This window comes from Labeo rohita, chromosome 10 (assembly GCF_022985175.1).
Source record: "Labeo rohita strain BAU-BD-2019 chromosome 10, IGBB_LRoh.1.0, whole genome shotgun sequence".
Taxonomy (NCBI): domain Eukaryota; kingdom Metazoa; phylum Chordata; class Actinopteri; order Cypriniformes; family Cyprinidae; genus Labeo; species Labeo rohita.
In genome coordinates this window covers 10,333,658-10,347,987 of record NC_066878.1, presented here as the reverse complement: position 1 = coordinate 10,347,987, position 14,330 = coordinate 10,333,658, and the positions used below count along the sequence as shown (strand labels likewise).

The following is a 14,330-nucleotide window of genomic DNA, read 5'->3' as shown; positions in this document are numbered from 1 at the left end:
AAAGCACTTCACTCTCATTTTCCATCCATTTCAATCAGTGTGACGTACTTTGGGAGTTCAATGAAAGTTCATAGCGAGAGTCTATTGAAATGGTGCCGCACCTGTTTGAGAAGCTCGGCGGCTACTTGGTAGGAGCAGTCGAAGATGATGTAAAACTCTTTTTCTTTCTTCATCTCCTTCAACAGGGGGCGACTGTCGCCTCCTCCCGACGGCAGCTGGCGGATACGGATCTTCAGGTTGTTTTTGGACGGCGCTTTGATCAGTTCCTGCATACGCATTAATCCTTGAAACAAGAGAACACAAAAGAGTGATGTGATCGAAGGTGGGGGGCAATGGAAGAGAAACAAACTCATCACGAGCTGCAGTAATTACACTTTTGATTTCCCCAGTGTGATAGCAGATGTTTACGTGGACCATAAATTGGGACTCATCTATTCCGTTGATACATAACAATCAGATGTTTTTTTCCCGCTTCTCTTTAATCAGAACACTCAGTCTATGGTGGCAAAAAGTAATACATTAAATAGCAGCAGGTCAAAATGTTATCTAAAGGTTAAACAGACCTATGAAAGGGATGAAAATGACTGCGAGTCAGTCAATGTTATTAGATAATATGATACTTTCAGTAAAGTATAATTGTATACTACTCTCAATCTTTCTTATTATTTCAACAGATTTGAGAATAATAGTAAAGGCTACAGAAATTCTATAAATATCCTTGTAAAATGTAACATGGTGAAAGCCTAATGGCTTCGCCTAGGCCGGATCAAAAGTCCACAGGGCTCTAGGGTACAAACGTCCACAAGGCAGTGTGATGCAATGACCTCCATAAACACAATCTCAACTATAAGCCACATTTAACAATGTCTGCACAGTATAACTGCAGCTGTTCCATATTATATGCACTCAGTCCCTAGTTTAAACTGTTTAAACTTTGATGAGGTGCTGGCCATTTATATCAACACTTTGAGAGGTCTAAGATCAATGTAATTTTAGTATTATTTATATACGATTATAGTATTTATTAATATTTTGAGTAGCTTTCATTAAAACATTTTTCAGTTTTATTAAGTATCTTAAAGGGGACACTGGATATAAAATTCACTTTTACATGGTGTTTGTATATAAATGTGTCATAGCAGTGTGTGGGCACAACCGCCCTACTTTTTTTAAACTGTATTTTTTTAATGAAAATAACTGATTGGTTCGCTAGATAAGACCCTTCTTCTTTGGCTGGGATCATTTACAACCACATTTGGGGTCATTTGAAGCCGCATTTAAACTGCGTTTTGGAAGTTCAAAATCGGGGCACCATTTCAGTCCATTATATGAAGAAAAATGCTTAAATGTTTTCCTCAAAAAAACATAATTTCTTTACGACTGAAGAAAGAGACATGAACATCTTGGATGACAAGGAGGTGAGTACATTATATGTGAATCTTTGTTTTGAAAGTGGACTTCTTTAATATTTCTATTTAGCTTTAATTTTTGTTTCAGTTCAAGAAGTTGTTTACTTTCAGAACAAAAAATATACAGATAATTTACTCACCCCCTTTTCATCTAAGATGTTCATGTCCTTCTTTTTTCAGTCATAAAAACATTGTTTTTTGAGGAAAACATTTCAGGAATGTTCTCCATATATTTGACTTCTATAGTGCCCTCAAGTCTGAACTTCCAAAATGCAGTTTAAATGCAGCTTCAAAGGGCTCTTGTCGGCCAAGGATGAAGGTTCTTATCTTTCAAACAGATCGGTTATTTTCTAAAACAAAGTTAGTTTGCATACTTTTTAACCCCAAATGCTCATCTGTGATGTGTATGTGTATTCTGTGTACCTCCGGTTCAATACAGTTAGAGTATGTCGAAAAACTCCCATCTCATTTTGCCCTCCAACTTCAAACTCGTCCTACATGGCTGCAGAAGTTCCGACCCAGTGTTTACAAAGTAAACGTGCAAAGAAGGTCAAACGCCCTTAACAAAAAAAGGTAAAACAGCGATGTAGGAGAAAATGAGATGGGAGTTTTTCGACATACCCTTGACATAGATTACACAGAGTTCGCATGCGCATCGCAGAGCTAGACAAGACAAACATTTGAGGTTAAAAATTATATATATTTTAATTTTTTTAGAAAATGGCCAATCGTTTCACTACATAAGACCCTTATTCCTTGGCTGGGATCGTTTAGAGCCCTTTGAAGCTGCATTTAAACTGCATTTTGGATGTTCAAACTCACGGGCACCACTGAAGTCCACTATATGGAGATAATTCCTAAAATGTTATCCTCAAAAAACATAATTTCTTTACGACTGAAGAAAGAAAGGCATAAAGATCTTGGATGACAAGGGGGTGAGTACATTATCTCTAAATTTTTGTTCTGGAAGTGAACTTCTCCTTTAACAATAACACAGTTACAGATGTGCAAAAACACTATTAAAGAGGCTATCTTGCAGATCAGTGTGTTAAAATGTGACAACTGTGTGAATGACTATCGATTCATTAAGACTCAAATGACCTCCTCATGAAGTCATCAATTATTGTAGGACATTAATATTCACACAAGCTCAGATTCAGAGGTCCCTGTGATTATGGGATAAGACTCTGATATGGAGCCCTCAATTACATACTGGGCTCCAGTACAGTACTGGGAGTCACAAGGATGAAACCTTTTCATTATTCTATATTATTCCCTTTACATTTTCAAATTGATTGCATTATAATCTACACTTAGAGTATGCATACTCATAGAGTATGCATATAATGAACATGCACATAAATTAAAATGGTGTAGGATCTGATCAGACCATATAAGCTACCTGATTTAAATTGTCAACTTAATAATTTATCATTAAATCATCTTGGCTTTACTAAATCATCACAGCATATTAACACCCTGGCTGTTTGGCACATCCTTAAACTAGCCTTAAATATTCACCTCTACCGAAACTCAAAGGGATTGAAATTGGATTGCAGAATTATATATTTTGAAAAAAATATCCTATGCAAGATCAAAGGGAAATGCAATAAAAGTAGTGGCAGACTTATATTAGCGACATGAATTTCTTATAAAGGCAGTGCTACTACACAAGTTCAATTTAAATGACATTCATAAAGAAATATGTCAGTCATTATAAAGCTCAATAATACAGCCAAAACAGAGATTTGAGCAACAAAACTGCTTTGATGCTCAGAAAAAAGAGGTATGAAACCCTTTTAGTCACAGGCTACAGTCATTTGCCTTGATTTCGTTTTGGCCATATAATGATGTACTTCCAAGCAATGATAAGATCATAAATCATGCTATCAAAGTATGAGATTCCTAGACATAAACACACAGAAAGTAGTGTGTAATTTGTCTTTTCAAACAGATGGCTCGCAGGAATTCAAGACAAATCGCACTACAGCACAGACAGTGTGATGTGTAAATACTAGGGTAAATTTGTGCTGGCATCTGTTCCCTGAGCTCCCCTAATGATTTCGATCCAAGTCACTGGCTATGAATCAGACAGACTAATCATTTTGAAACTGGTCAATCTGACACAAATTTTATCTGTTGCAAGCAATTTCTGCAGAGGCATTGGCTACAGTGATGGCATGCTCATTTTAGGCTGTAGAAATGGAAGTATTCGCAGGGCAATTTGCCATTTGTTTTGCCTTGAGGTTATTTGTTTTTATGTGTTATTAAACTCTAGATTTGTTTGTCTGGATTTGATTTGCTCTCCAAATTAGTTTGCTGCCATAAGGGGATCACTTGAAGTCTGTTAGTAAACTACAGCATACTGCAGAATTTGCATATAATATGATTATTTTGATTGTTGTGTTGGTCTTTCTGCTGCTTTTTTAATCGCCAGGAAAGAGGAAGCTGGATCCGCATATGACACAGGTCATGATTTTCATATTTGTTCACACTAAAGCAACACAAATATTATTATACAACAGTTCTTTCTGGTCCTTATGGAAGCCCATTTCCACCACTGAATAAAAAATAAGACTTGAATAATCAGATTTGCGTGATATAAAGAGTTCTAAAGATATAAATTCATAATTCTGAGGAAAAAAGTCACAATTATGAGATATAAACCTGTAATTTTGAGAAATAAAATCACAATTCTAAGAAATAAAGTCAGAACTCAGTTCTGACTTTTTATCTTAGAAATGCAAGTTTATATCACAACTCCGACTTTATAACATGCAATTGTCAGAACAGTGAGATATAAACTCACAATTCTGAGAACACATTAGCCTTTTGTTCCCCTCAAATTTGGACTCTTATAACTCTAAAAGAAATTGCGAGTTTACATCTCACACTGAAAAAAAAGTCAAAATCATGAGAAAAAGTCAGAATTGTCAAAAACTTTATATTGCAATTGTGACTTTATAAGTCAGAATTACGAGTTTGTACCACAAAATTCTAAAAAATATGAAAAAAAAACTTTATTTTTTTATTCAGTGGCGGAAACAGGCTTCCATAGGTCACCGAATCTGATTGGTTGAGAGGAGTGTGAAATACTAATGAGATTGCTTCACAGTCTGTATTACTCTGCTTGCAGTAATTCTCACAGCGAGTGTCATGCCCGACGCCCAAATCCACTGTAATTTTATAAATAATAGGGTAGAACGGGGCTAAAGGTGCCCCGGGGTAAAAGGCATCTTTGATATTAGTTTCCTTTAAACCACTAGATAGCTGAAAAAACCTGGCGTAGCACTTTCCAAAACATCCGCTTTTAAATATACACATGCAAAATTGTCTGATCGCTGACGCGATCGCGGGCAGCAGCACAAAGTAGATTCTGTACTTACTTGATCTAATATTTGATGTTTTTAAAAATGCTGTATATTTAAGTAGCAAATAAGAATAGCTAAAATTATTCAATATATCTTGAAACAAAGGTCTACTTAATGATTTTCAGTTTTGTTTTAGATAATTAAAACAGTAGTTTTTAAATAACAAAAGAATATGTAAAAGTATGGTATTTAGGGTAAAAGTATTGTTGGGTGTCTATCTTAGAGATAATCACCATGTTTAGAATGAAACCATTATATTTAAATAATCATATCATGTAATAAAATATCATTTGTTGTTACTACTGTAAATCTTTATTAAATTATTATGGGATCTCCTTCGATGCTTTCAGAATCTTTACATTTTAAAATGATTTTGTTTCTGTATTTTAAAATGTATGTTTTATATTAACATAGTTTAATGACAGTATATTTTTTGAACAAAAAATAATTATTTTATTTATCAAAATAAGCAGAAAATAGTGATTGTTTTGAACAAGTATTAACTTATACATTATTAAAAAAACATATATTATTTTAGCTAAAGTATTTGTATCAATACTGTGTGCCTTTTACCCCATGCTGTTGAGCCTTTTACCCCATGTGTAGGGTAAAAGGCCCCCTTGCCACCTCATACATCTATGAGATTTTTAAACATACACTTTAGGCACAGTGAAAAGCAGATTTTTTTCTTAGGGGGTGCCTTTAGCCCCGTTGTACCCTATGGATTTTGTCACAGAATGTAGTTTTAAGAGTTTTTTAGGCAAGAACGTACTTGTTTGGACTTCAAATATGCAATTTGCCAATAAAGATAACGTCTATTTGAAAATTTACTTCGGAGATGTGAGCTGTGGAAATTATATTGAAATAATAGTAGTATTTAATAACAGTATTTAGAATTGGCAAACTGTGTTTGTGATTTTTGTTATTATTCCACTATTATATGGCGAGAAGAGACTTTTTTATGAGTGAGTCAGAATTAAAGACTTTTATATTGAAAGAAATGGAAACAGTTCTAAACAAAGTTAGTTTTGGTTTCAACAGCACCTTGTAAGACGCAGCCAACAAATGCCCTAAGCAACGCTGTCATCGGAAATCACCCTTAACAGATTAAAGGATAGTACGACAAAGATATCGCTTTCGTTTTATTGTGAATATGAGATAAAGTGACATTTTTGAATCAGTAACGGAGGCTCAGGCTCAGCTGTTAAACTGTCAAACTGAGTTTTGAATCAATGGCAGATGGAAGTAATTTGCACAGAAGAGTTTTTTTAAAGACACTCTGTTGTTGTTTCTTATATATTGTTTCTTATGTATTTACCCTCGTGCCTTCAAACTGTTGTATAAATGCAATATCACACTCGCAGCATGCAATATGGCTGTATATCAGCATACAAGTGTGATATTGTTCATTTAAAGACATCATAAAACGGCATTCGCAACATTTAACCGATTGTCTAGTTGGACATAATGATTTTGTGGATCATACGCAATGATATTTTATTGGTTAATATTATACTTTCCCTGTCTGCATGTCCCTGATTACATAAAAAAAGAAGGCAGAGAGGCAGAGATTATTACAATTTGATGACAAATTTGACAACAACTATTTTTTTTTCTTTAGAAAAATGCACACTGATGAATTATATACAATACTGACCAGAGACAATTTATTAAAATGCAGACAGAGTCACACTTAATGTCATGTTAAGGTGATTTATATATACAGCTATTGTTTGATTCTTCTTGTAGAGTGTGAGTAATGGACATTTTATGATCTCTTTGAGAGAAATAATAATTATAAATCTGAATTGCTGTCACAGTCACAGCATTTCTTGAATATGAGCCAAGGCCTATGAAATACACACTTGTAATAACCAGTAAACAACGTGAGAGGAGATGTTCAATATTCAGTCAATATTTCACTGTTTTCAAAACCACTTAGATTTAGAAAAGGTCACAATGTCAAAATACATAGAAAATGAAATATGGTATTGAAATGACGCTTGAAATGATGCTGTGAAAAGGAAATAAACTGATAAGGTCAATGGGAAGTTAAACCAAACTGACTGAGAAAAACACATAAACACTTCCCACTTGAAATCGCATTAAACTTGCCAATGCCGCATCTAAAACATTCACCACAGTGCATTTCAATAGGGATTTAATGCCAAGAAACTGAATGTAAATGCTGTGAGTGACAGCGCCCTGCTAATTAAAGTAAAACCAATATTTACACATTACAAGCTGACTGCGTGCGATGTCTCGTCTTTAAAGTTGCTAGTTACAGAACTGTCCTATATCAAACATTACCAGAACAAAAAATTCCTCCTGGCTGATGAATAAAAGATGCAAGCTGACAGCAAAAATGTGTATAATGCATGAGGGAATCCCTGCTGAAAAGACAAGCTCAGACCACCATGTGTTTCCGAACTGGTTTATGCTGGTTTATGTTGGTCTATGCTGTTTACCAATGAAACTTGACTGGGGTTACAGTTGAATTCAGTGAATTCCCACTTGTTTAAAATATAATAGAATGTAAATGTATTTGGGCTTCTGTAGAAAAGAGGATTTTAGCATGAATGTTGTGGCCTACAGTGTTCCATTTCAAAGCTCAAAGGTGTGAAGAACCCACTTTAAAAATCCTCTCAACAAAACCTCACAAAAAAGTACACTGAGCTGCCCTTCAAAAATCGCTTTGTAAAAACTGTCTCCCCTTTCTGAACCATAGAAGTCACTCACCTGTGCTGTCCTCATAAACCACAGTAACAGACTTCCATTTGTAGAAAATGACAATGTCCAGGATAGCCCTGCTTATGGAGGTGTACTCGGGGTAGAGGTTAATGTAAAAATTGTCTTTATTGTCCACAGATGGGTGTTTCCAGCGCGTCTGGATGTGCGGCACCTCTAGGGCATTGCAAATGGATTGGACGGCACTGACCGAGGAGCTGTGAGAGGGGCCGAAGACCGCCGCAACCCCCAGGGCCAGCTGGTCACATACTGAGAGAAGACAAATGGAAAAAAAGAGCAGACAGGGGAAAAAAAAACATGTGACATGAAAAAATTGGTTGTAGAGAAGAGGAAAGCACTGAACAAAGCATGTACCTAATAAAAGCAAAAGTCTAGCCTTTTTTAGTTCTACATTAACCTACATTACAATGGCACTTTAAATGAAAATTGTTGCTGTATAATTTCTATATTAAAGCATTAGAGGTACAAATAATGTTTTTTGTTGTTGTTGTGAGACATTCTAGATATGTTAAATGAAATAGTACTAAAGATAACATACAGTTGAGGTCAAAAGTTTACATTCCCCTTTCAGAATTATTAAAAATGAACGAAGGATCATACAAAATGCAGGTTTATTTAGTACTGACCTGAAAAAGAAATTTCACATAAAAGATGATTACATATAATGCACAAGAGAAAATAATAGTTCAATTCATAAAAATGGCACCATTTAAAAGTTTACATCCCCTTGATAATACTGTGTTGTTACCTGAATGACCCAGAGCTGCATTTATTTTAGTGATAGTTGTTCATGAGTCCCTCGTTTGTCCTGAACAGTTAAACTGCCCGCTGTTCTTCAGAAAAATCTGTCAGGTCCCACAAATTGTTTGGTTTTTCAGCATTTTTGTGTATTTGAACCCTTTCCAAAAATTACTGTATGATTTTGAGATCCATCTTTTTACACTGAGGACAACTGAGGGACTCATATGCAACTATTACAGAAGGTTCCAGTGCTCACTGATGCTCCAGAAGGAGACATGATGCATTAAGAGCTGGGAGTGAAAACTTTTTGAATTTGAAGATCATGGTAAATTTACCTTTTTGTCTTCTGGGAAACATGTAAGTATCTTCTATAGCTTCTGAAGGGCAGTACTAAATGAAAAAATCTGATATGTTTCGCAAAATAAGAAAAAATTACACATCTCCATTTTGTTCAAAAGTTTTCACCCCACAGCTCTTAATGCATGGTTTTTCCTTCTGGAGCATCAGTGAATGTTGCATAATAGTTGTAATAGTTGCATAAGAGCCCCTCAATTGTCCTCAGTTTGAAAAGATGGATCTCAAAATCATACAGTAATTGTTGGAAAGCACTCAAATACACAAAAATGTTGGAAAACCAAAGAATTTGTGGGACCTGAAGGATTTTTCTGAAGAACAGCAGGCAGTTTAACTGTTCAGGACAAACAAGGGACTCATGAACAACACTTTCACTAAACAAAAAACACAGCTGTGTTCATTCAGGTAACAACACAGTATTAAGAATCAAGGGGATGTAAACTTTTGAACCAGGTCATTTGTATAATTTCAGCTATTATTTTCTTTTCTGGACTATACGTAAACATCTTCCATGTGAAATATCTTATTCAGGTCAGTATTAAATAAACAATAACATGTATTTTGTATGATCCCTCTTATTTTGGTAAAATAATTAACATTTTTAATGACTGTGAAAGGGGGCTGTAAACTTTTGACCTCAACTGTAATTATACATAAACATAACAGAATTTACATATCCACCCCTTAAAATTGTGACTTTAGCCTGTCCAACATCAGAGGATGTGACCTTCTCTTTAAAATAACTATGGCATAACATTGAAAAATACAATATTGTATACCTACATTTAATATAACTACAAACCAAGAAAACAAAAAAATATGCATGAATACATATTCAACTTAGTCACATTTAGGCAAATTTTATAGAATAAAATTGTAAAATAAATACAAAATATAAATAGAGAGTCATACCCCTTCGGGAGGCTTCAAAGCTGTCAAAGAGGTTTACTCTCTGGATATCGTAGGTCAACGTGGTGTTTGGCATCAAGGTTCTGTTTCGGTTGATACTTGTAACGGCAAATTTAAAGGCGAGTTCATCCATGCTGACAGGTTCATTCTCCCGCGTCTCAAAGATGCCCCCTTCAATTAAAAAAAAGAGAAACCGTGTTAAGCAACAGGTAAAATTGTACTTTCAAGTCAGTAAGTACAGATGTCTAAACGTGCTTAAAGTGAAACATGTTTAAAAACCAGTATTAGGCCTATGTATTAATAAAGTTAAAACCAATGGTTTAAATCCAATTGGAAGTACTGATGCCAAGCTAATGCTAAATTCAAACCACATGAGATCCAAGCTAATGCCAAGGAAGACTAAAACAAAAGATAAATCCAGCTTTTGTTATTTGTAAGTTATTTAAAAAACATTAGTGCCTAGCTAAATGTACAAATTAAACAGAAAAAATTGTGCCCAGGTGATGGATAAATTCCAGCGCCACACTAATTCAAAAGCATTTAAACAACAGTGCCAAGCTAATGCTAAATACAAATCAGTTCCCAGTTAATGCATTTTTGAAAAAGCAGAATCCAGCTTTTGTTAAAAACAGTGTCTAGGCAAACGTACAATTAAAATAAAATTGATGCCCTGGAAAGGGATATATTTCTTTTCCACACTAATTTAACAGCAGTTACAAACAACAGTGCCAATCTGATGTAAATAGTGCTGTAAAATCTGTATAACGTTTATCAAGGTTTTTCCCTTGACTGTGCCTTTGTATTAATAGTTGCGGAACCACTGCATTTGATGCTGCCTTCATGCAATGGTGTAATTACCGTAATTCCAAGATGACAGTGTTCTACTTTGAGCTGCCCATGTTCTCGGACTCAGAGGTACCACCTAAGTACTGCCTACATGAATCTGGCAGAGGTCAGGTGGTACAGTTTCACATGGTCCAAGCCTAGCTCTCAGAAAATTACGAGTTTACAATATGTAATTACGACTTCAGGAGCATGTGAAGGCTTTGGCGTTGATAATGTTGCCATAGAAACAACTAACTCAGCTCCGAGTAACATGTCATATACCAGGGGGTTTCGGACTGACGCGCTCAAGTTCACAGAGACGGCATAAAGCACATCCCGTTTGCTTTAATCATTTTACAAAAGTGCAATGTTTTGTTGTTATTCTGAGTGCACACAAATAACAAATGTATGCTTGCTACTATGCTACAATTTTTACAGATGTTACTGATTGATAATGAACAAAAATTTACCTCTGCATCCTCAAGCTACTATCAAATGTGCATTTCTAAGAGAGAAAAAGTGATATTATTATTATTAATATTATTATTATTATCATCATCATTATCAGACAACCCAAACCTGTTTCTTGATTTGGAACAATATAACTCATTAGAACATGCAGAAATTAATTTTTCTATTTAGATATTTATTTTGTTAAGGAAAATTAATGGTCTGGTTTCTACAACTTTCACTTTAGAGCAAAAATCTGACTTTAAACTTGAAAGAAATAAATATTTGACATTTAACGTGATAATTATCGATATCGACGGATATGGAAAAAAATAAAAATGTGATAATTTTTTGGCCCATATCGCCCAGCCCTACATAAAACCCATCTGCACAAAAACAAAATAGCATACAGACTGAATGCAAATTCATTCACAGACAGCAAGTGGCGCTTTTGCAACAGCAGTGATACTGCGTTTCCTTGGTTACCACTGTAAACAAAGCAGCGCTGTGTTTTTAAATGGTACATTAATATGCATTACACAGAGGAAAATACCATCTAAACTTTATGTATTTGGACAATGACACAATTTTTTTTTTTGAAGTTCAAAATCAGGCACCATAGCAGTCTATTATATGGAGAAAAATGCTGAAATGTTTTCCTCAAAAAACATAATTTCTTTACGACTGAAGAAAGAGAGACATGAACACCTTGACAATGATAACAATGGGGTGAGTACATTATATATTTTGGAAGTGGAATTTTCCTTTAACAAGGATTTCCTCTCAATTAAGGACCATGTGTACTTTGCTTAGGCACTTGCAATTTGCATAATTTAACCCGGTTTACCATTTACATTTTGTTAAATATATTTGAAGCCAACTGTCCACAAAAAATAAATAAATAAATAAATAACTTGAAAAAATGAACCCAAAAATGACCCATCCAAACACATTCCAACAAGAACAGCACAAGTTTTAATGCAAACATCTATCTAACATAGCAGATTATTACCCTGTTCGTTTACAATCATTCAAAAAATGACTATTTTTCTTTTTTATAACTTGTTAACATGAACCTTTGAGCCAAGAAGTGTGTTTGATTTCTTTCTTTTATGGAACTAAAAATTGCATACTGTGTATATACTAGGAAACATGCCAACAATCCTAAGACGTGAAGAATAAACTACAAGGCTCAAGGTTGTCACAAGTTGACAATTTATTTCTGCAACAACAGGATCCAGACAGAGGTCTTGCTGCTCCATTTGAGTGATAGACAACATTCAAAAAGTCATGTAGCCTTTCAGTATTTTTCACTTAAGCAAACATTATCAGTAAACGGCCTGTATTAAATTAAAGAACAAAGAAATCTATTACAGGCAAAAGAACAAAGAGTGCTCAAAGTTTTTTTTTGTATCTTACTAAAGGATTAATAAAGCTGCAAAAGCAGTGAGCGTTTTTGTTAACGTTGCCGTTTATTATAAAGAACATAAAAGACAGGCTTGTGTATTCCTCACCAAGCGTACCAACTATTTAATGGATGCATAATCTTAATTCGTAACAAAATAAAACAAGGTACAATGGCTGTTTTACTTCTGCTCTTTAATAATTCCCAGTATGATATGATGCATCTAAATGCCAATATCAATACGTGATGTCATTCGCTTACAGGTTTCAGCAGGTTATTTAGCGATCCCATAACATTTAGAAAATCTGAAATGGCAAATCATGCAGATGTAGCTGCTTAAGAAATTCAGACTAATTGGCCAACACAGCGTTTGACCTTTAACATGCCATTTTTAAATCACTTCCCTTGCTGGCGCTGGAGCTTATTCTCACAACCGCACTAGGTTAATCAACATCATCTCTTCTCAATGATCACATGCAAATCAGACAATCACGAAGACCAAAACAGACCGTTCACACCTGAATCAGCAAATGATCATAGTCAAAACATCAGAACTTGTTAGACTCAATTTAACTCAGTCGGGTGCAAAGTCAACATGACGTAAATGTCTGGACTAAGTGGCCAAGACTTCCACTGGAGTATATCTCCAGAATTATGCATGAGCATCTGTTACCACACACATTGTTGTATCATATTACTTGTAACGCTGCAGATACTAAAACTACAATGCAAAACGGCGAGATGCGTCTGGAGGACATCCACCTGAGATCAGACTCTATTCATAGACGGCCAACAAACAGGTCTCGGCAGGAAATAATGGCCCATTAACTCGCCAATAAACAGCCAACCTCCAACAGTGAAAGTGACAGATTGGCTCTTTAATGAAAAGACTGTGAATGAAGATAAGAATAATTAAATGGAAATGTTAATGTGTGTGAGTTGAAGCTCATCAGAGTGGCGATTCGAGCTTCTGTGAAACCCGCTCTCAGCGGCTTGTTTTGGCTTTCTGAAAGCTGAATTGGAATGAGTGGGACTTCAAGTAAAGCCAAAAAGTCCTGCTGTGGATAACGCTGTCTGATGTTCAGATAGTCCCTCGGGGAGAGCGCGGACCGAACGCTCCACGCAGGGAGAAAGGAGAGCAGATTTTGTCTGTGAAAAACTGATTGCTTTCATATAGAGGAAGATGGTCAGATTGGGTCGGATTGAGAGGCTGGAGATGAGAATGAAGCCTAAAGGTTTTCTAGGTGAGGCAGATGCACTAACATGAAGAAGAGGTGATAACAATGAGCCTGGCAGCAAACAAGTCTCGGTTTGTTTTTGAGGAAGTAGCACATCTGCAGTTTTGCTATGTTTATTTACTGCGGCTAAGAAGTCTGAACCCTCATTGATCTTTTATTATCCTGGAAACACCAAATCCATCTAGCTTTGCTTTTCCTTTAATTGGCACATTAAGAATCAGCCATTGTAACTGAATAGATTTACAGTGTCTTTAAGACATCAGACGGCTTTAGAGCGGAATGAAAAAGCCGACAGACTGGCATATAGACACTTTTGTATGTGTGCGTAGACACTGTGATGGTTACTTGAGCATGCTTTAATGCTTTATTTCTATTCATTGGAAAATGGTCCCCTAGGGATGTCCAAAGCCTCTTGCCGTTCACCTTGGAGACCGCGGCTTTAATGAATCCATTTTCTATCATGATGTTTGTGTCATTACATGCATTTCGCCCTTGTGATCAACAATAAGTTAACAAGAAAGTTATGTGCTTTGGTTCTATATTATTGTACGCAGAGGCAGAGCTTTGCATATTTTTATAATTTAAAAACCTATTAACTCTAAATATTTAATTTCACATCAAGGGCAATGTGCCTCTCTAAAGGTAACAAACTGAAAGAAAATATAAATGCATGACAGGGTTATTTTACTTAATTAAAACCAAAACCATAAAAAAATTACATGAAATGAAATAAATGTTAAGTGAAATAAAATATTAAAAAAGAACTTATTTAATTCAGCTAGTTAACAAGGCAACATTTCTCACTTTCATTTAGTTTTTCTTGATGTTCTAAAATAACTAAAACTTCAAGAAAACAAATAAAAACTATATAAACAATTAA

General features: G+C 35.1%; 1 protein-coding gene across 6 annotated transcripts in view; it reads right to left on the bottom strand.

The window, feature by feature from the left end:
- Positions 1–14,330, bottom strand: part of grik1a (glutamate receptor, ionotropic, kainate 1a) — an 82,516-nt gene that overhangs the window by 52,057 nt on the left and 16,129 nt on the right. For all 6 annotated transcript variants that reach the window (XM_051121862.1, XM_051121863.1, XM_051121859.1 and 3 more), the window contains 3 exons: positions 9,536–9,703; positions 7,520–7,777; positions 102–283 (listed from right to left, as the gene is read on the bottom strand). In XM_051121862.1, coding sequence (XP_050977819.1) covers positions 102–283; positions 7,520–7,777; positions 9,536–9,703 — 608 coding nt within the window. The remainder of the gene's footprint in view (positions 1–101; positions 284–7,519; positions 7,778–9,535; positions 9,704–14,330) is intronic.